Genomic DNA, 23,126 nt, shown 5'->3' on the forward strand with positions numbered 1-23,126 from the left:
CCCCACTGCATCTTCCTAATGACCGCCATTTCCAACCGTGCAACGAGTTAATAGAACAACAGCGGTCCACATTGATAATCACCCTGGGAAATGCCGTATATAGCATATGTATTAGATTAAGTTAGTGCATTTGAAATGTACTTCAAACATACTAAATTTAGTTTTTATAAAATATCAATACAAATAATTTACCAGTCTTCTCAGATATATTGAAGATTTGTTTAAATTCTGCTTTTACAGACTTACTATTTCCAATAATTTAACTGTTATTCAGTTTGTTTTCATTAATTTCTATAATCGTGTATTTTAAATATTTTAAGTATAAAACATGTTTGTATTTTTAACTGATTGTACAAAATACAGCGACGTATGTAATACTTTGGCGTATCGTTTAATTCGCTGTCTCTAACTTTCTTCGCTGATGTTTTCTCCCATAGGAATGCATTTCGACGAAGAAACGCGGTTTCACGAGTAGAAAAACTTACGCACCGGTCTTGTTTTATCCACGCTCGAGATAACTATGCTCTAAGAAGTGGGAGACAGGTGGAGGATACCAGAACTGGGGCAAGAAATTCGAGTAAATTGTAGTGAGAATGAATTGGCAGTTTTTCTATCGTACAATTAACAGGTGTTCTACCGTTTGAAAGTTTCCGTCGATTCCGCCCAGACGTTTAACAACTAACATGTTTTTTTTTACTGCTAATCTATCGCGTAGATATCCTTCTCCATGGTCTTTCTGTTGCGAAGTGCCAATTTATTTTTTTACGTTTTTCGCAACTCAAGTTGTTAACCATTTTTACAATTTTATGTTGAGTCATAAGCATTTAAAAATTTGTATAAAATACGTATTAGAGCGCAGTTTATTCAAGTTATTGCTACTGTAATTAGAATTTTAATTAACTTCCATGAAATTTCTTACTGCCATTCAAAAACGATTTGCGAACGATTTCTCGTGTCGTTTCGCATCCTCGAACGTGACGCAATGAGTGGACGAACTATTATTACATCAGGCCACGCGACGAGCAACAAGTATCGCAGTTTTTGCCAGGCACGCCAGGAACTCGGACCACGCAGGATTCCCTCGCCGAGTGCACGTGGCACTAATGCGTGCTTCGGCTTCGACGCGCGCGACCGCTCGCACGAACACCAAGAAGTTATGTACAGTTATTCGAAGGAATATAGTAAAGTTAAGATATCCTACAATTTATATTTTTCACTTCCTGTATTCCTCTGAATAATACATTAGTAAAAACATGAAAGACTCCTATCCAGTTTTATCTTCCTTTACTAAGTCTCGTTACTTGTCCAAAATCATTTAGTGATATTATACAGAATATGAATACAAATTATCAATAACAGAGAATCAATAGTGATTCTCACTAAGAACTATTTTAATACTATATAATTCTGCATTTAATGATAATTGAATAAATGCATACTAAATGTATAAAGAAACAAGGTATAGTCAGGAAGATTCTAATCCTTGATTCCTAATCGAAAAATGTAACGTGTTTCCCTATTATCATTTTTCGTTTTCCCACTTTCACCAGATGTCATTCTTTTTTCTAATACAAGCGACCCGAGTTCGCAAATTTGGGAACAATGATTTATTGGACTGACTTTTGGAAAAGCGGATTGTGACGCTCTTCGTCCTCGACACGTGTGTCGCTTTGTAAAAATTTCTACGCAGCTGTTACGTTGTTCATAAGCCCCGAATTCGTCTACCTACCCTTTGCTTGCGTAATATGCAACGCGTCCAGTGTTCGTTTTACTCGAGCGTAATTTTCGAATTTAGCGTTTTGTATGCATGCCGATTTTTATGCAAAATAACAGGCTCGTATTGTTAATTAAAAAAAAGTAATATTTACGGAGAAGTAAATTAATAATATATATTTCAGTTCAAATGTTTTTACATGTTATTACATTTTTCATATTTTTTTGCATATCAGAATGAATAAAATGTGCAGTTTTATTTGTAACACTTTTAATTATTTACTAGCTTGTCTTTGATAATATTTTCCACGAAGGAACGATAATATTAATTTAATGAGTCAATTTGTTGAACTTTTATGTAAGATTAAAATGTAATGTAAATTAAAAATTAGTTAAATTAAAAAATGTAAGATTAAAAATACTATTCAAAGAAATGAGAATATAAATACACACCGTGCGTATTAGTTTATCTCGCCGGTTCCCAAAGAGTCTCGCGAGTTATCGCTTATCAGTGAACTCCTCCTTTCCAGTTCTAAGCAACTACAAAGCACCACAATAACCTCCAGATCTTGATGATCTTCCACTACACATTTACAATATCAACACTTTCGCCGTTCAATATAATAACTCACTTTTGACAACCAACATCTGTCTTTATAAAACGATCCAACGCCACAGTAAGAGAGACAGTAATATTTGTAAAGATACAAATAAGTTACAAATTCAGTTTTAGAAATTTGCACTATATCACGGTGCTAGATCGATTTAGAATAACAATTATTAAAGACTATGAAAACAGAATTTCCTGTACACGTTACGACACGCCCTGGCACGAGTCACGAACGGTGATCCACCTGCCTCGATCGATCCTCGACTCGACGCGTACTGCTACGATCCCTACTAGCGCTGTCCGTGTCCGATCGATCCTCCTTCGACTCAGAGCACGTGACCCCGGCCTTCCTCCTCCAGTTTACCTGTGTAGGCTTCATCCGTGCGTGAGTCAAGCATCGGATTTTCGAAGAATACTCATCCACTGAAAGATCTCCAGCGAAGTTAATCGCTTTCACATATGTAGACAGTTATCAGCTGTCCATCGATCGACGAATTGATAAACATTGATTCGATTATATTGTAATCGTTATGTTTGATCTACCGATCTTTCGATGAGCAGAATAGCTTAAATGGCTTGAAGAAACAATCTGATTGTGGCCAATTAACTGTCAAGTAACTTGGAATAATGGTTCCCAATAACACACACATTAGTCACCAGTCGATACAAGCCTGATATCCTAACAAAACATTTTACAACTAATTATCCAAACGTGAACTTTCGTTTGTTCAATATTTCCCCAGTGACCGAGCTCACAGTAAAATGTGTAGGTAGGTACACCCGGACGATTCGTTTTGGAAGCCCTTCAGGAACGACGAAACCGGTCTACCGGTGAAGCCCCAGGTAGGTTCAGTTCGATTCCAGGCGGAGGATCCGATCGGATGAGCACGCGACGAACCGGTCCTGCGGGTCAACCCTGGTTTCTCTTATCGCTCACGAGACGTCAAGAACTTGGAAACGCGATTGTACTTAGCAATACTTGGTCGACGACGCGCCACGAGGCTGCTTAACCAGACGACTAATTCGAACGTGTTAGGTCCACGAGGAACGGTCGTAAGCTGCTGGTAGTGGTGGTGGCACCCGTGTGTGCGAGTAGGAGTGACGTCGCACGAAGAGGGAGAAGGCCCGGTCCTCGCCACCCGCACTAACCGGACAATGAAGAAAGAGAGAATAAGCGAGGAGGAACGGAGAGAAGCGGAAAGTCGTTCGACTCGTATAGCCGGCCAAGAGCCGTGTTGCTCGCACGGAGAGATGACCCCAGAGATGGGACTAGCGCTCGCTGGGACCCCAAACCGAATTACGCTACCTTACATCGGTGCTACCCAATCTGGACCAGATAACCAGATGAATCTATTTTCAAAATACATTTTCAAGTCTTTAGGCAATCATTTGAAAATTTGAATAAACTATCTTTTTTTATGTGACTGGTTTTATGGCATATTGGAATCTCAAATCATATTAGAGCTTCAAACGAGGACTAGTAAATGAGCTGCTCTCATTTTTAAGAATCTTGTAAAATGCCACATTCAAATGTCAAATAGACAGGACGAAAGTACTGAGGACATGTTACGATATGGTTTACTCTATTATGTTATTATGACACCAAAGCCAGTTTTTTTGTACACTGCTACACCGAGTGAGTTATGCGTTACGACACACTTGAAAACAGGATAATTTACTTTTATTTTAAGCATTTATGTGGCCCGTAAAACACTTGGCATCGGACCAGGAGTTTGAGACGGTTGTAAAATTAACGTTAAAATAGGGAACGACGCTCGTCGTGAACGTTTCGTCACCCAGTTACCAATTTTTCTCTTCTTTGCCTGTTGATTTTGATGGAACATAACCCACTTTCACGGGTCCAGGAATTTTAGGCCAGCTTGAAAATTATATTCTCAGGGATTAAAGAAGATGCTTTTGTGGCGATTGATGAGAACCATTAGAAGTTGAAAAGCTTCCTGTGTTTCACGGCTATGTTATTTCAGTATAAGAACGTGAAATACATAATGGATGCATTGTTGAATCAGATAGAGATAAAACTAGTATGCATAACTTGATTATATTCCTATATACGCGTATATTCATAAGGTTAGTATGCATTAGGAAACAATGAGATTTTAGAAAAATGAAGAATGGTCTACCACTTACTTCAATTAATATTCCCATATTTGTGAAAAAATAACTGCTTATAAAAAGAATTGTTCGGCTCAGAGTAAGCGAAAGAGTACTGCATGCGCGTGAAAGTCTTCCGAAGGGCACGTTAAAAGCCGACATAGTTCCAGGTCCCCGAAAACGCGCGGACGACCCTGAGGAAGAATTGAATGCCACGGAGGAACGGACAATGAGTACGCTCGCGCTTACATATGCCGAAGGTTCCAGCTGACCACGGTTGGCCTTTGTCATGTTAATGACTAGAAGACACATTTCCGAAGCTGAAAGTTGCACCCATTCACGGATTGCGTGACATGTAATTACTTCCTATCCGAACAACGTGTATACGTATACATAATGCGAGCCGACACTAGATCAGTGAGATAATGGGGGGAGATGTAATTTTGAGGTATAGATGTAATTCGAGTATCAACAGAATTCTTACTCCTTTGATTATTGCGAGAATGTTAACAAAAGGTGAAACGAAGAATACAGATCCATTTAGACGTTTTTTGTATCCTAATTTAAATGCATTAATGATTACGAAATAATATGCGAAAGATAGAATATCCACCTGTGTGAAATATATGTTGTGCATCGTCACAAGGGAAAGGAATAGTGAATAATTACTCGGGGCATTAATCTGTTAAGAAACATCGTCGACACGAGCAAACAGATATTACGGAAGACATGACTCGCGGCGTGCGTCATTCGGCGATCCGGCGAGAGAGTCGACGGGTTCGTTAGTCTGGCTTTCTGGGAAACTTCTCGGAGGTCATGACTAATCCACTCCGGCGCGGAGGAAACGGTACGTCTTCGGCATTAAAATGCATCGTGCGTGCGAGCAAACACGCCGAAGGCCCCCGCGGCTTGCTTCCGTTTAAGATCAATAGACGCGCGTGAGCGACGAGTGTAATTACGTCGGTAAGAGCCGAGAGCGCGAAGCCGAGAACCCATAAGCAAGTTCTTCGCGTTACGCTTTATTATTATGCTCTTCCCAGAATTTGAACTCGCTTAGATTTGTGCAGAGTCGCGATTTATCGAGCAGCCGACGTTCTCGTCTCCGCCATATTACACTCTTAAGTGTAGCAGGAAATCTGATAACTATTACAAATTAGTAACCGTCATAGACTCATTCAATTGAAAAATTCTAATAACTCGTGAGATCACAATTAGATTTGTGCAGAGTCATGACTTATCGAGCAGCGAGCGTTCATGTCTCCGGCGTATTACACTCTTAACTCTCTTAAGTGTACCGGGAAATCTGATAACTATTAAAAATTAGTAATCGTCAAACTTTAAAAAATTATGAGACCAATCGTTAAACCTTTAAAAAATTATGAGACCACGAGTCTCAAATAATTACAAATTTTTTTTCAATCAAGGCGCTCATAAAACTGGATGACTAAAATGATCTCAAATGAAACGAAATTCGATTTCCCGCGCGCGGCTGAACGAGATTATGACTATGACATCATAGTGGAATGCACGGCATGAGTCACGCGATACCACGCTCACGTTCTTTCGACGGTGTGACGGATTCCAGTTTTTTCTCGCATTCGAAGAACCACCGCCTCATAGATAATTCAGTCGTTTTCATGATCGCAGCAATAAGCAATAACGTGCTGGGAACTCTTATCTAAGAATAATCGATATAATAGCTATTTACGTATGTATACGCGTTAAGGTTTTCGAATTAGAATTTAGATAAGATTTAACGTTCGTAGTTTATACGATAACAGTTTCTAGCAGTAAACGTAGAAATATATTGTACTTAATGGGAGAGAATCTATACATATAGCAAGAATCAGCGTAAATTGCTTCTGACTGTGACAGAGTATGTGCTAAGAATGCGAATTTCAAAGCGTGTACGGGCAAGACTATTTAGGGAAGACAAATTTGTTCTTGGCTGCCAGGAGTTTTATGTAAATTCAAGCCTTCAAATTCAAAGTTAGACTATTATGCATGTCGTTTTCGGAAAATTAAAATAATTATTATAAAGACGATTACAACAAACAATTATACAAAGCTAATAAGAATATAAAAACATGTTCCTTAAAGAAAACCTTTCCCATTAGATTCAGATTATTGAAAATACGGATACCTAATATAAAAATCCACGTTGGTTTATCAAGGTAGTCGCGATTTAGCGATCGTCGATCTCTAGCACGAATTTCCGCGTTCTCTTGGATCCCATAACAAAGACGCGCACTTTACGTCACGGTCGCAAACGAAGCACAATGACAGCTTAACCAGACCCGCTGAAAGTAAATTCCGGTTCTCTACATCGCATCGCAACGTGACATACCTCGTAGCGATCTTTTTCCTCAACGATTGTTACATAAATGACAAGCCATCAGTTACTCCTAAGCCAATACATCCTTAATCTCTGATGCGTTCTGTTCTCGATGTTCTCATGCATTGATTACAAAATTTGTTTCATTAAAAAGGCGACGTGAATATCTTGCAACGAATGAAAGTATTTGTGGATTGCTGTACAGACGAAATATTAGTAAGATTGTAAATAAAATACATACATTTGGGGAAATTTTCTTACTATTTCTCACACAAATACACGAGTTAGTGTGACGTAGATTTTATTCTGATTTATTTGAAGATAGTGAAGAATTACCGAGCTCGGTCAAAAAGATAAACAACGATAAGGTACGGCGTATCATTTGTCAAACGAGACATTGTCCTGTGTCGACCATGTACAAGTTTTCCTCCAACAGCAACAGCCTTGGTGCATGCTTCAAAATGCGTTTTTAATGTATTCACACGTTAGCACCCTGTTATAAATCTCTGACAGTAATAAAAAGATTCAAATGCATTCACGTAATCGTTTTGGCTAAATAATCACTAAACCTCACAGAAAATGTAAATAACATCTAATATTAAAGAAAATATCACACGTGACATGGAAAACCGTGTCCTGAATTTTGCTGTGAAATTCCAGCAGGAGAAAACGTGACCCGATGATTACTAGAAACCTGATTGGCTTAGAAGCGGATTCGATGATGGTTTTTCTCCGGTACGAAACAGGCGTGTGCTTCGCGTTTGTTATCCCTTTGGGAACGCGTGCTGGTGCCGTTAACGCGTACCGTATTCCAACCGGATGTCATGATGCGGTTTGCCTTATTGTAGCCGGTGTATTAACGTTCATGCGGATGTTGCTGCCAAATCGGACGAGTGACGTTAACCGAGCCGAATTATCGTGCAACTGCAACCGGGCCAGAGAATTCATCTTGCTCGCTCGCGTGTTCGCGATCCGTTATGCATTGTTGTAGAACATTAATTATATAATTGATTCTTACATTAAATATAGAGAGCATCGAGTGTGTGCATGTTTTTTAACTATTAGGACTTATGTAATGTTGAACATTCATGTAAAAGGTCAGGTATTATTTCTTGTTAATTGCTAATTATATAATCGAATTGGAATGAGTAACCAGCTCTTAGTGCCAGAAATAATAATTTTTTGCCACGTTAGTTCTATGGACCTGTTTGCAATGGCACTGATAACGTTGATCGAATTAGGAAGGAAGGTTCAATCAGTGGCGTGCACAGTTCAATTGGCGGAGCAGTTGTTCGAGAAACGGAAGATCCGGATTCAAATGTCGGTCATGTAATCGAGATACCGACTTCCTCTTTTCCAAGTCGATAGTCAAGCGCACTTGTTTTGCACATTCGAGATACGGGATCGAAGTCTGGTTTACGTCAACTGTTCTGAACTACTTCACTTTTTACAATATCTGTTGCCTTCGTATTGCACAGTGAGCAATTCACAGTAGAAACCACTTTAAATATCGGGTCAGCGGATGCCATATTAGAAATAAGATTACAAGCGTTTCAATGCCAGTGGAAAGCGACACTACATTCGTACTTATATTTTGCAATGTGCAGCACGCATACACTACGTTGTATCATTCGCATCTGGACTTTTAATCAGCCAATAGGCTTGTATCTATGAAATGACTAACAAAACCAAACGATCCAAGCCGAAAGATTTCCTAAATGCAGGTCGCGCAGATAAAGCCTATTTATCGAAAATTCCGAACCTACGACAAGCGAGCTCTTTTCTGAATGCGTGTTAGGGATTGGGAAGATTGTGTTGGAAACACGCGTGTCCGCTTATCAGTAAAAACGAACGTAACGTCGTTGATAAGGCTGCTACGTTTGTTGATACAACGCGACACACCGACCTGATATCATGTTAATGTACAAACCGGTAGTTCTCTGTTGGTGATAAATCATTGCACCAGAGACCTTCTCAATTATCCCACGGTTCATGGTACGTAATCGTTCAGGAAGAAAAGTTCAAATAAAATCAATTCCTTACCCATATAAAAGTTACTTGAAGTTGCAAGTGATTTATAAACTTTATTATGAAGTAGTAGAAAACTGGACTGTTAGCTGGTTTCAAGATAACATTTTAATTTCATTAGAGTACAGAGTTATTTGTATAATAGCAAATTTGTAAAATACTTCTTTTGATAAAATCAATAAATTATAAGCTATTTCAAATATCCTATTGACTAATCATGTATAATATATTGATATTGTTAATAAAATGTATAACATAATTGATGGACACACTTAATAAATAAGTGATGGTTGTGGCTGTCCTGAAAAGTTGCTAATTCTTTCCCAAAATTCTCTCACTATTTTATCCTGTATATTCACAGTTAATGAAAACAATGACACTGTTATCAGCTCTATTCCCTCATTGTACTAGAGTTGTACAACGTGTAAACGGACGGTAATAATTAAGAGGCTGATGATGTTAAAGTACTCGCGTCGTTGAATCTTACCTTGCTCCACTTTCCACTCGTTCGTCGCAGAAAGCGACGATGTGCGATTATTAGATTACAACATCGAGCTCGGTCTCTGTTGTCGTCGCGGGAAGGGTGTCCCCGACGCGATGCGAACGTTGCGTCCTCGCAATCGCGTTACGTAATCAAAAAACGTGATGAAGTTCGCAAAATTCGTCGTTCTCGAAAATAGGTAATTTATCCCAAATTCATAATCGCGTATATTATAATGCACCGTAAGATGTGATATATGATATTTATTAGGAGTCTCGATAGGCGCTCTGTCTTCAAACTTAATATTAGACCCAGAACTATTAAATTGGTTCGATATGAATTTGTAATAGAACATTGCATGACACGACAGCATAATTCCGATAAACGCAATCATCTGGGTTGCAATCGTCGAGCCAATGATAAAAACTGCATTAATGAGCATGCATGCAATACATACTAAGTGCAACAATAAATAAGATGCATCGTCCTTCGATTTTCAAGTAGATTCTCGTTAACGGTGAAACCTCTGGATGAAACTAGAAACTTATATGTGTAATACGATGAAAATACGAAGCGGTTGCAAATAAATGGAAAAAGAAAATGAAAGGACGTAATTATGTACAAATTGCTAACTTACCGTGGGCCATCTGAAAATAATAAACTCACCCAAAAGGAATGGATCGACGGTGTTTTGAATTTCGGTAGGAGAAACCAGGGGTAACGCAATCTCGTTGACAACGTTCCACTCGCATGCACTTCCACTTATTAAACGACAGTAATAGTGATCTCACAAGAACGGAGTATGTCGCGAAGATTTACTATACAAATCTCGCAAGTCGGATTTAGATTGATATTGAGTTACTTTTCTCTTGTTAAATCAACCCTTTATAACACCGTGTGATTTCGATCATTATCATACAATTTATTTATAACAATTAGGAATTTTTAATTGATTTACCATTCGATAAAAATTAAGCATCTTTGTCATAATTAAATAAAATTCTGGTTATAGAGGGTTACATTAGGTATTTCTTGCTTTCTTTTCCTTGTCATGAACATCTAGAAATTTAAAAAAAGGAAATAGATGGCAATGTCGTTTCGTTAAACAATTAGCTTGTCAAGCTTTAATTAAAACGCAATTCGATTAACGTCGAGCACTTCATGGAAACAAGTCGGAAAAGCAAGCTCGTCAACAGGATTGGGTGCGGTGAAGAGAAAAGAGGGAACAAGAAGAGAACGAGTGACGAAAGCTCGTACGGACGTACAGAAGCGACAAAAAATAATTCAAGACATCGCATACATGGCAGCATAACGTTTATTATAGCACACCAACGATATCGATATAACGCTCTATAATTCGCATAATGTCATATGTATAGGTAAATACTTGTAGCGTGTGTCGCCCTATCGTCTATTTAAATAGATTAGGTTCTAGCTAATTCAGTTGCAAAGAGTATACTCGTCTGCATTTTACTCGTCTCGATTACAATAGCTAGACGGAAGCGTTTAACATAAAAATAAAATGTGTCCAAATCAATCGTAAAAAAAACTATCATTTACCAGGAAGGAATAGAGTTCTGGGTAACAAGTCAAAATGCTTAATCTACGAAGTTTTTATGGTATATAGAGCTTTAACTCGTGGATAGCTTCCGTTCTCGATGTGCGGAACTATAGCAAATATTTTAAGCTTCTTTACTTCTTATTAAGAGTTGTCTATTATTAGTGGACTGACAATTAATCTTGCTTTCATTTAATCTTGGCAGTAATGTTACAGTTTGTTAACTTTTCATATATCTATTAATGCTACTGTCTAGATAGAACTTCAAGTTTAAAATAGGGCAGGATTTTTGTATCTGCGAATTGCGTTAGCACAAAGTAAAGATAAGAACATCGAGAAGGAATCGATCTACGGTTATCTAATTACACCACTGCACCCATTTGTCGAAGAGATATTTTTAATTGGGTGGAACTTTAAAATCTACAACGACGATATTTCTCCATCGCATAATAGAAATTCCACTCCTGATTTAGCAATATGTTTTTTGCTTCTTCACTTTTTAAGTTGTACGTCTTTCTTGCATCAATTGAGAGGAGAAAATAGTCGTTACATAATTTTATAAGATTCATGGAACGTGTATAGTATAGTTGTAGGTTTGCACGAACTGTGATTTTCTATTAATATTATAATGTAGAGTGGGCCTGTATTACATATCAGGGTCCATTCAAGACGAACAGTGTATTTACACAATAGTGTTACCAACGTATCTGGTAATTGATAAATGTATGTATATAGGAAGTAGATAGATGTATGTATACATGTATCACGTATATTCTATCCAAAAAATAAAACAGAAATAAAATATTATATATAATAACCTCGATAAACTTTTCATACAGATATGTCATGTACATAATGCGCATAACGACTCGTATATACAGGGTGTTTGTAAACGAAAAACAATACTTGGAAGCGGCCACTGTTTTTTAAGGAAGAACCAAAAAATTCTGTAAATGATCTAAGACTGATAGTTAATAATAAAATATTCAATTTTTACATAATTCTTGATTACGTAGAACTACGTCTTACCTTAGGATGTAAGAATAAATTAAAAAAAAGTCATCCCCTTTTCCCCTTATTTTTAAGCTAGTAAAAATAGCAGCAACAGAAACTTCTTTTCGATTCTACGAACAAATACTCTGGAAATAAAATGCAGCTTCCTACGTCGATACCGTAAATCAATTGCTAAGGAAACAAAGTGATGCGTTTAAAAAATATTACGCCAGAATAGAAAATAATACCCAAACAACGACTACCAATGCACTTGAAATAATTTGTAACAATACTGTAAATTTATTTATATTATTTTAAAAAATGTGAATAAATGTTTCGAAACAAAAACTGTCTTCCAAATGACGTTCTTACTTTATGTTCTTAGGGATACATTATATTGTTAGCCGTAACCAACAACGAAAATATTAAAATGTAATAAGCAGTATTTTAATTTCTGCTAAATTAAAAATATGTGCCCGTCACACGCTTCCAAATTCCAAGACACTTTCCCAAAGACACCCCTTATATACCTGCGTATACATCACAGTTAACTGACTAAGTAGTATATATATATAGATAATAATCTAAGGAACTATTGAAACACTAATACATAGCATACTGCAAGAATGCTTAGCATTTTTCTTTGCCATTAATCGCGACTCTCTTTCCATTGGCTGAACCAGAAAGTGACGACTTCCGGTTTCGGCTAGTACGGAATTGTTCTCTTTTCTCCATGTGTTTTATTATGTTAAAGAGGTTTAAGGATCGTTGGAGGTGTATTCTTAATACCCGTTGCATTTTAATGCGAGATCTGATAAACTTATTACATTTCTCTGATGGACGTCAGAATTCCTAATGTTAAAACTCCATTAAGTATTGTATATCTTCAAGCAATCTTTTTATCTTGACACTTTGGATATATTGTGATGTTCTATTCTGTTTGTTCTTCATAATTCTACATATATTAATCTTGTTTTAGTCTTAGCACCGAATTGTCTTTTATCGTGTAAGATTTGAAAGGTTCATTCTTGAGTGCGATTTTATTGATTCCAAAAATTTCTAATAGATTTAAGGGCATACATATTTATTATATCCTAACAAGAAAATCTAACCGAACCCACAAAATTTCGCATCGTATTTATTAAATACAATGTTACTTTAGAACATCCATATTTTAATTCTAAAGTTTGCAAACCATTCGCCTGGAAGTAATTTACACAAAATATGAACAAAAAAATTGGAAGAGTCAAACGTAGACGAATACCATGGGGCGCCTGTCGACCCGAGTGACCGGTTCCCGTTTCCTGCGTTCTGGAGGTAAACACGTTTCAAAATATTTGCGTTCGATATCTTTCCGCGTGTACAAATCTCCTTTTCACGATGAACCTTTACACATTGATACACGGCGCGGCAACGTCAACGTATGCGTAAACACCCGTCATACGGAAATATTAGTTCAACCGTTCGGTGAGTTGGCGCGAAGCGCATGGGATGACAATACAACACGACAAAAAGAAAAAATGCGGATTGTGTTTGACAAAATTGGAACGCTACCGAAGAATGAACTTTACAAATCGCTGCATCGAATCAGAATCAAAAACAGACATTCTAACTCATCAAATAAAAATGTTACATGATGAGAATATGTATAATGTTCATCTTATATCCTCTGAAACAGTAATGAAATAGAAACTATTCTGGTTTATAAATTCTTTTGTGAATCGACGGACGCGTTTTACGGTCTCCATTATTATACGTACAGATCGTTCCTATAAAAGATGGCCCTCGTGGAAGAAACAGTCAAAAGAATAATTTTGTGTTTTAATTAGGAACACAACTCGAAATCTCATACTCTTAATAAATACTAATACTACTGTGCCTCTAGTATAAATCTTTTATTTTCACTGATTCATATCTTGAAGAGACCACCTTTCCCAAGAATATCCTCCACTATCTGATTACACTATGCCATCCGGTAATACACACTCATATATGGGTTTGTGACAACTGACTGGTTTCCCCGGGGAATGACGATTGCCCTTCGGGCGAACGTCGTCAGGCATACGGTCAAAATGAGAAGAAACAAAGACGTAACACAACGATTATGCATGTACACGTGGGCATAAAGAAGCGTCATGCGGTGCAGCCAAGCGTGCGTTGCTGTTTACCTGCAAACGGCACATCCCCGAAGTATTCCTCGACGTTGTCCGTCGACATACTCTTGTCGGATAGGGACACGCTCGATAACGATCCGCTGCTAGCGTCCAGGGATCCGCCGGCCGGAAACTGCAATAAATCCTCGTCGGTTTCCGTTTCCATGTCGCGGGACCGTCGTTTGTATACCTGCCAACAAGTAACACCCTGAGTTCGCTATATTTCTCTCTCTCTCTCTTTCCCAACCGATTTCGTCTGCGTTAGATTTAGTTACGTTTATCATTTATTTTTATAAAAATATATTTACGGTAAAAAGTGTTTAACGAAGTTCACAATAACTTCAGCTTCGATTACACGAGTGACATCGAAAGTTAACCGATTTACGATGAAAACGTGGTTATCCCATTAATTTTCAACAATTTTTCCCATTTCCAGATTCATCGCTTTTGGAACGGTAATACGGTTCGGAATTATTAAAATAAAAAAAGTGGATCAGAAGTGACGTTTCCCGCAGTAACGATTACAAACGATACGAGAGATTTATATCTCCGCGCGGATCGAAAGCACGCTCGTGCTGGGCAAATAAAAACGATTCCAATCCGATAAAAATTTACCGGAACGGATCACTTGATACGATTATACGAAATAACCTTTATAAAATATGAATCGTGTACACAGTACCGGAAAGAGATATGCGCCGCGTGTACGTATTTGTATGCCAACCTTCGATTCGCAATTTAAAACGTGTCGCGTGTAAGAATTATTGAAATTTCGATTCACCGGATTTAAACTGGAAGCTCGTATCTTCATATATTCAATCCTCGGTTTAAGTTCCAAGTTTTTCTCCAAGATATATCCCATGCAATTTCTTTCACGTCACTTCGTTCTATCATCGTTCATCAAACTCGGAGTGAGACGATAAATTAAATCCGAAATATTATGCATGCAATTCACAATTTCTGAGAAAGTACATTCATCTCTCTCTTGCTCCAAAAGCCTTCTCACAATTCTAACTTCAAAGACGTATGCACCACGTATGCACGCGTTAAAGAAAAGTAGTCTAGCACGTACCGGACGCAACGCAAGCGCGAGGAAGCTTGAAAGGCGTTAAACACAAGTGACGAGATAAGATTTCGTCGCGACGACGCGATCGTCGTTTTGACGCAATTAAAATTTGACGCTGCCAGAGGTGGAATAGACGCATCACCGCGATACCTACGGGCGGAAAGCGTCGCTACAAATTCGTGGATTTCTCTGGGGGGCGAGAGAAGCAGAGAACGAGCGTTTCCGTCGAGGAGGAGTCAGACAGGCATAGAAGCCGAGAGCTTCATTATTCAAAGGGTGTCGGCGTCTTGCATTCTGCCGCTCTGTTGGATCCGCGGAAGTTGACGGGTGTAAAGCAACCATCCGTGAGCGGTTCCTCCGCCGCCTTCTCCACCTCCGACTCGCTCACTGTTCACCTCTGCGTTTCCTCTTTTCTTCATCGCGATATCTCTCTTCGTTCAATCTGTCATTGATTCGAACCGATTGCTGCCATTCGTTTATCAACCGACTATAAGATTAACTTATTTCTTTTACTTACTTATTAACTTTCTCACACGAACGTTCTCCCAAATGTTCCTCTGTTCTTAAGATTCATTCAACTAATTTGACTACACAATTTTTAATCAAGATATGCGTTTACATATTAATCGTTTATGAAATGAAAAAGTGAAGAATTAAGATTGTGTCAGAAATGAGAGAGACTTGCGAATCCACAGAGAGCGCAAGTTGCAAGAAACAACTCGGTGAGGAGGAAGCGTTAAAAAAAAGATTGGAACGGAAACGCGCGAGTACATTGATAATTAGAAGATCGCAACGGGGTATGGACGTCACAGTCAACAGATAGTTCCAGTTTCCTGTGTCACAGAGGCACAACCTTTGCCTCTGTAACGCCCGTGGGAGACGACTAAATTGTGCCGAAACATCGGCTGTGTCTCGACCGGGGTTGATGAGATTTACGAGCGTCAATCGAAATCGAGGTTGACTCGTTATCGCCCAGTCGCGACCCCGTGACTTGCCAATTACCGTCCGGCTAGATTGCCGGATCTATATGTACACGCGCGCACACGCGGACCGTGAACGTTCAACGAAATTGCATGTTGCAACTTCGTTTCCCCGTTTCGCGTACTGTAGTTTACCTAACCCATTATTCATTCCTTTTTCTTATGTTAAATCTAATAAAACAGATAAAAGTAAGAGAATTGTTTGAATTATTTGTTATCACAAACAGTCTTTCAATTTCATTCGAAGTCCAAATCCTACCAAGATGATCATTTAAATTCTTTGAAAAATCTAAACAGATAAAGCGCAGTCCATACGCGTAATTTCTCAGTCGATATCCGCAGCGAAAGAACCGCGAAGATCCACAGCCATCAGCCGTTTTCGGAGGTAACCGAGAGCAAAAGCGTTTAGCGTTATTCGACTCTTCTAGTCGGAGGATATATTCACTATACGATATTTCGTGAAGCATGCATAACCGCTGAAAGACACGGATTGCGAACGCGTATAACAGCCAGCGGAAGAGAAGTGGCGCCGGTAAGGAAAGGAGGCTAAAGCAGAAGGATACGATGAGACCTCGAAGATGTGAACCGGCGAGGGCAACAAGCGCAAGATGAGGAGAGGATGCCACGACCTGGGTGATGGTGTGCACCTACAGGGGACGCGAGGTAGACGTATAAAGGAGAAATAGGAGGCAGAGCGTGCGGCGTATGTTATGGATATCCATTCGCGGATAGGAGACGAACGTAGTCAGTTTCACAGCAGAACGATCACAGGATGACGCGGCAAACGGCGGGAAACGAGCGATACAGGCTCGCGAGCTGAACAGAGATAGAGAGAGCTCCTTGCAAATCGCATCACAGATCAAACACGGCTTGTATATTAAACGTAACCTGTCAAGGCATCCCGTACGCGACTGCTTATCTACTGTCCAACCGGCGAACAGAGCCACGATCTGAACAACAGCGCATAAGTGGCTTTTTTACTAAGATTCTTCCAGTAAATGCTGCAGTAACCGTAGAAGCATCACAGCTTGTCGATGTCGATAAGACAAATGATTCTTGACGTTTCATCGCCTTGGAAACTGATCCTACGAAGCAGTACTTTCGCGGCCCCGCGTACGTTTGCTACGGGTGCGTCGCGACGCGGTGTTTGACGTCTCGGCATACGTGACACGGTTGTGCACACACGCGGATCCTGTACCCAAGATGCAGCCGAGCTTGCAAAATTGAACGCCCGCGAACGGTATGCCTCGCTGAAGAGCATGCGACAAATCGCGAAGACGTCTCTATATAGGCTGCTTAACATCCATTGGGAGGCTGTGATCGCGTACCGTGCGGCCCTTTGCGATTTAAGAGCTAATGTATCAACATTTGCGCGGAACACGAGAGAGTTCGATCTTTTTTCAACGCATCGTATCGATGCCTTTGGAAACGACATGATTGCATCTATTAAGACTGATTCACACTAGTAGTCACGTTTCGTTATGTTTGGTCTTGAATTAATCTTAGGTTGTGATCTGAATAATTGAATAATTGAGATCTGAACGTTTTTATTGGCTAGTGTGAAGCAGATTTTATCAGCTTTACTCGAAGACGATAAATAATAGAACACTCTTACCTGACTCAATGGACGAATCCTCTCGTGAATGGACTTCTCAGCCTGCATGGCGGAAGGCGGCGGATGATCGGGCGTCGGTGGTTGAGCGTAATGCGTAGGACTGGTGGGCAGCATCATTTGTACTCGTTTCAGGCGTTTATCGGTCGCCTCACGGCCTTCTGGCGCGGAGTGTTCGTCGTTCGCGTCGCGTTTCTCGTTGAGGAGACTCTCCTGGGAAGACTTGAGCATGATGAACGCCCTCGAGACGAACGTTTGCTGCTCCTGGGCGAATGTGTCCGTCTCGCTGCAGGGCGACTTATCCGCGCACGGGCTGCCCACTGGCTCATAGTCCTCGAAAGCGTGTCTACGCAACTTTCGTCGAGGATTCAACGTTTTAATCGGTCTATTCTCGTAGATCGAAGTGATGGCGACCGGCTCGGCGTTCATGTCGCGTCTCTCTTCCTCCGCGCGAGGGGATTTCATCTCGACGTACTGATCGACGCTTCTCGTCACGTGACGCAACTGTTCCCGGCGCTTCTGCAGTTGGTCCAAGTCGATGTGGCTGCGAGCACCGCTCCGGGCCATGTATAGGTACTCGTAATTGTTCGGGCCCATGGTGCAGTCCGCCGACAAGGACATCTGGGTCTGCAGATGGGTCGGCGAAACAGACAAGTTGCGCCTGGGTGGCTTCTTCGGCGGCGTTGGCTGTAAGCACCAAATCAATGCTCGTTCAAGCGTCGCATTACTCTAGAGAAGCGGGTGTCGAATAATCGTGTTTTTTCATTCGATAAGACTCCAAGAGAACTGATCCAATGCGAGAGAGCATTATTTAGACGATAATAGAACGCGCATCGCTGATAATAAATATGACGAACACGATACCAATTAAAAATCGAGATTAACAACGAATAAAATGAAACGTCGATAAAAAGGAAACAGCTGGACGTGAAGAAGTCCGACTAATGACTTTCCCGTTCCAATTATTAGACGTCTTTCGAATGTAATATTCGAGCGGTCGCGAACTGCGAAGCTGGATGTCTCGATCGAAGTAAAAATTGTAGCGTCAAGCTGTCGGGCCAATTAACCCGCGATCAATTTGTCCACGCTAACGAACTGTGAGGCGTAGAGATGATTCATTGCCGCGTTGCACGGTACGATTTTTCGCGCTGGAAAAAGATAGTCAACCCCCAATGAGGGGACGAACGGGAGAAAGTTGGACGCTTAAGAAGTAACAATTCCCTGTTCAAATCGAGATGCCGGTAACAATGTAGCAATTAATTAATCTTTTGAATTTAACAAGAAAGAAGAAACAATAATTGGCGTATGAATTTAAGAAAGAATAAGAGATTGATAAAACATGAATCTTGATCTTGAATCTTGATCCACTCTTTGATCATGTTTATTACAAAGAGACTTATTTCTTTTTCTTTACTAGAAGATTTGACAAACACTTCTCCGCAAAAATTAAGAATTAGGTTTCCTTAATAAACTATCAACTTCCACTTTTGTTCACATATTTCCACCAATTTAACACACGAGGAACAAATTCAACTGAAAATGCATAACAATTTTTCACAAAAATTTTCTATCAGTAAGTACGTAATAATTGTACACGTGAAAATCAATTAGGAGAACGAAAAATTTCGCTTTGAACGAACACTTAGCTCTCGCGACCTTCGTACAACCCTTCATGAAGGGTAGAGAATCTCGAGATACTCGCGAAAAGCGGGATGGGGTGACCTGACCGCGGCGGGAAGGGGGGAGTATTCTTACCGAGACTTTACTGTTGGAGGCGGGGCTGTGAAGAGAACTGGACAAGGGTGCCATTGGCAAGTAAATCCCGGCGGCGTTGGAATCGTTGGGCAAACAACGCCGATCCCGTGGGCTCGGTCCACCGACGCTGGAGGACGAGGAAACGCTCAATTGGTCCGACTCCCTGCCACCCCCGTATCCCGTGGGTAATGTCAAGGACAGATCCTCCGACACGAAGCTACCCTCCATTGTTCCCCGAGGTACCGGTGGCGTTTGGTACAGTCCGTTGTCGGAGCCCCTGCGCAACCAAACTCAACGTCTCAACGGGACCAACCTGATCACGATTATCTTCAAACACCGGATGCTTTACTAGATTCTTATTTTTGTTTCTTTTGTGTGGCGTGTAATGGGCATGTTAATCCAAGACATCGTGTAGTAGCGCTTTGGAAAATATAACAACTCAGATTAATTCCTTTAACATTAAGTTAGCAGTCATATAATTGTGAAATTCTGTTTATAATTATGATACTTTAAAATTGTCTGCTTGTTTTAAATTAATGTATGGTATCGATTATAGTAATAGAGAAATCCTCATTTTCATGCGTAATTTCAAGAAACATGGAAATCATTATTTTCGAAGGTAAGCATGTTTTAGTTGGATGATAAATCGAAAGCGCTACCACGGTGCAAAGCGTTTATATGATTACCGTGTAGTGTCGCGCTGTACTAACAGTATATTGTTGTTGGTGGTAAGTGTTTATCGAGTTGAGGGTGTCGGACATGGACATAAAGACGCTGTCGTAGACGGAACTGGGGTCGGAGTCCTCTGTCAGCTGGAGGGTCCTCCGTACTCCGTTCACTGGTCCCCCATTCTGCTCGTCTTCACTGAAATTCCCAATCCATTGTGTTCTATCGTCAGATTTGTCGCGAATCTATCGTCGCACATCGAGAAGCGAAGCAGCTTTTCCGTTCATTGCCTAAGCGCAAGGTTACATTTTCACAGGACACTAAAACTTGAACTTAAATAATCAGATCACGTAAAATCAAGCATTGTCATAATTTAAAAGTTACGATTTACTGCCATGTGAAAATGTACCTGAATAGTGCGATAACGCAAAAAGAGATCGTGCCACATCGTCAATTGCAATTTCATTTCATTTATCATCGAATGCTTTTAATTAATCGAACTCGCGTAAATTATTGAATGTACGTCTTGAATCTTACGATAACGAGTCTTTCATCCACTATCCTTAAAGAAACAAACCATAAAGAGGCGTCCCCTTCGCAACGATCTCTAACAATTAAGCGTACCAGACGCGAAAAGACTTGGACAGAATGGCCAGAAGTTGTTCATCGGTCAAGCCAAAGAATGGTACACAGATCTCGGAGTATCATCCTCAACAATGCGTAAGTTCGAGCGGAGACGACCGCGGGCGAGTGGCGACTTTTTAATGAGGCCACGTAGACGAGGTCGGGGGCAAAGAAAAAAGGGAGAAAGAGAATGAAAAGCGCATGGTAGGAGCAGATGGAAACAAGGCAGAGATGAATGAGGAACTGGCGAACCGCGATATACTCGCACGGAGAAAAATTTCCAATAGACATTAATGTGAAAATTATGTACAAATGGCAATGAATTTCTATACGTTGTAATAAATCATAAATTAGAAAACAATATAGTGTAGTAAAAATGATCATGATGTCAGTATAAATTAGATAAATAAAAATTCTCCATTACATTATGAATTGTGTGAACACGTCGCATTAATTCTTTCCTTTTTCGCAATACTACAAGATTACAGTGAGTAATTTTTAACGAAAATTTTTCTCCGTACGTAGGACGAGAGAGAGAGCAATGGTTATTAGTTTTATGCTGAGGGCTAACATTTACATTGTTTAACGTGATGGATTCAACTCGAGGCGGCCGAGCCGTAGCCACCGACGTCAAACATTGACGGTAGAGGTGAGGAGAGCTCTGGTACCAGGTTCCCTTTTTCCTCTATCCCATCCTCTCCCTCTTTCCCTCTTTCTCTCTCTCTCCTCTTTTCTCTTCCTTTTCTCATTCATTCGCCGTTCCTCTTTATTCCTCCGTCTCGGTCATCTTTCTCCGTCTGGTCTGGCCAACCAGCCGCGTTTAGCACTCGCGGAAAGAGAGAGTACCAATAGGGGTAACCCAGGGGTGAACGAGGCGGTCGGACCCACCATCGCCTGCCTACATCAAGAAAATTAAACCAAGCCAAGCGGTGCTTAACGCGCTGGGGCTACACGCGGCCGCGCCACTTCGTCCGACCTCTTCTCCACCGCTATTTCTGCTTCCCTTTTCGGTCCGAGGAACCTTTCCTTTCCTCTACCCTGCTCTACCCCTCCTTCGGTCGCAACCACCCCCCAAGTGGTGTGCAGTGCATCGGTACTAAAATGGTACCCAGCGACGCCCGCTAACCATCAGAGCACTCGCCACTCGCTCATTCACTCCGAGTTCGTGCCCGGTCCACGCCGTGCTTTTGTTTACTCGACATCTCTATATTAAACCGGGCACGGTTATGCACCCACCTATACTGGATACGTATCTCTTTCTAGAAAATATTACCGCGGCCTCCGCCTCTTATCCGATGCACCGACGCGATATTCTTTTCTCCCCGTGCAAGATAACGCCGCCCCGTACGAATGAACACAAATACCGGAGGAGCCAGCCGAAGCTTGGATGAGTGGAATTGTTCTTTCCTCTGATTTCTTTCTTGTCGCGATTTTTTTTTTCCTTTTCAGTTTTTTCTCCAGATAGAAAAGTATGCGCGATTGTTGCACGTGAATGTAGCGTGTATCGATGCGTTCTCGAGGGGTCGCTCGCTATTTTGCATCATTAGGATACGCCTGGGCTATTGTTAGTCTTTGCTGTTTATCGGTGTGGATATTCGAGCTAAGTCGGACACGTTTATTGTTTCGCGTGATTATTTATTGTTTTAGTAAAATGTGTCGTAGGGTATGTTTAGTGTTCCATAGACGAATCATAACTTAGCTACACGTTAGTACATGTATCACGCATTGAAATAAAAAATGTTTTCACACTTTGCGTCACATAACACAAAAAAGTAAATATGTACATTTAATTAATATAAATGTTAATATTCTTCGTTCCATAATTGAAAGAAATAAATAAGTGAATGGCTTGTTGCGGTTGTAGAAGCTCAGAATCAATTGCGAAAAAGTTTCACGGCGCTGAAAGAGAGCCGGAACAGCACCGAAAGCGATGACAGGCGCGATGAGGGGAAAGAGAGAGAAGTTGGTACTCACAGTGACATAACGGAAGTACCGGAAACGCGGCGATCGTCGTCTCGAGGCTTGTGATAGAACTGCCATTGGGTGGGCGACGTCCCTTCCGCCGGAGAGAGATCATCTCCCGGCCGAACGTTCTCGTAAGGACTGCCCAATGAATCGTTCCCCTGAACCGGAATCGGTGGCAAGTTCTCACTGTCCGCATCACTTTCCACTCCGGAGGAAGACCTGTGCCCTGTTTACCAAATTGTACAAATATATTACTGTGTGTCTGCCAATAAATGACAATAAGATTAAACAGACTTTGGTATGTGTTTCATAAAATTCTGAATTAATGGATTCATAATTGTGACTTACAATTAAAGTACTATTTAATACAACAAGTAGGAAATAATAAGATATTTATTAGACTTAAATCGAATGACATGTGTAACTTCTGAGAATTTTAATCCAATAGAGTGAAACCTTGTTAAATGACAGGGAA

General features: G+C 40.4%; 1 protein-coding gene across 1 annotated transcript in view; it reads right to left on the minus strand.

The window, feature by feature from the left end:
• The window catches only part of LOC108622072 (ankyrin repeat and SAM domain-containing protein 1A), a 67,331-nt gene that overhangs the window by 23,268 nt on the left and 20,937 nt on the right, over positions 1-23,126 (minus strand). The window contains 6 exon segments of the mRNA XM_018019737.2: positions 13,999-14,173; positions 17,645-18,328; positions 19,397-19,673; positions 20,083-20,127; positions 20,129-20,260; positions 22,661-22,877. Coding sequence (XP_017875226.1) covers positions 13,999-14,173; positions 17,645-18,328; positions 19,397-19,673; positions 20,083-20,127; positions 20,129-20,260; positions 22,661-22,877 — 1,530 coding nt within the window.

Source organism: Ceratina calcarata, unplaced genomic scaffold (genome assembly GCF_001652005.2).
Source record: "Ceratina calcarata isolate Rehan_Ccalc_2016 unplaced genomic scaffold, ASM165200v1 scaffold203, whole genome shotgun sequence".
Lineage (NCBI taxonomy): Eukaryota > Metazoa > Arthropoda > Insecta > Hymenoptera > Apidae > Ceratina > Ceratina calcarata.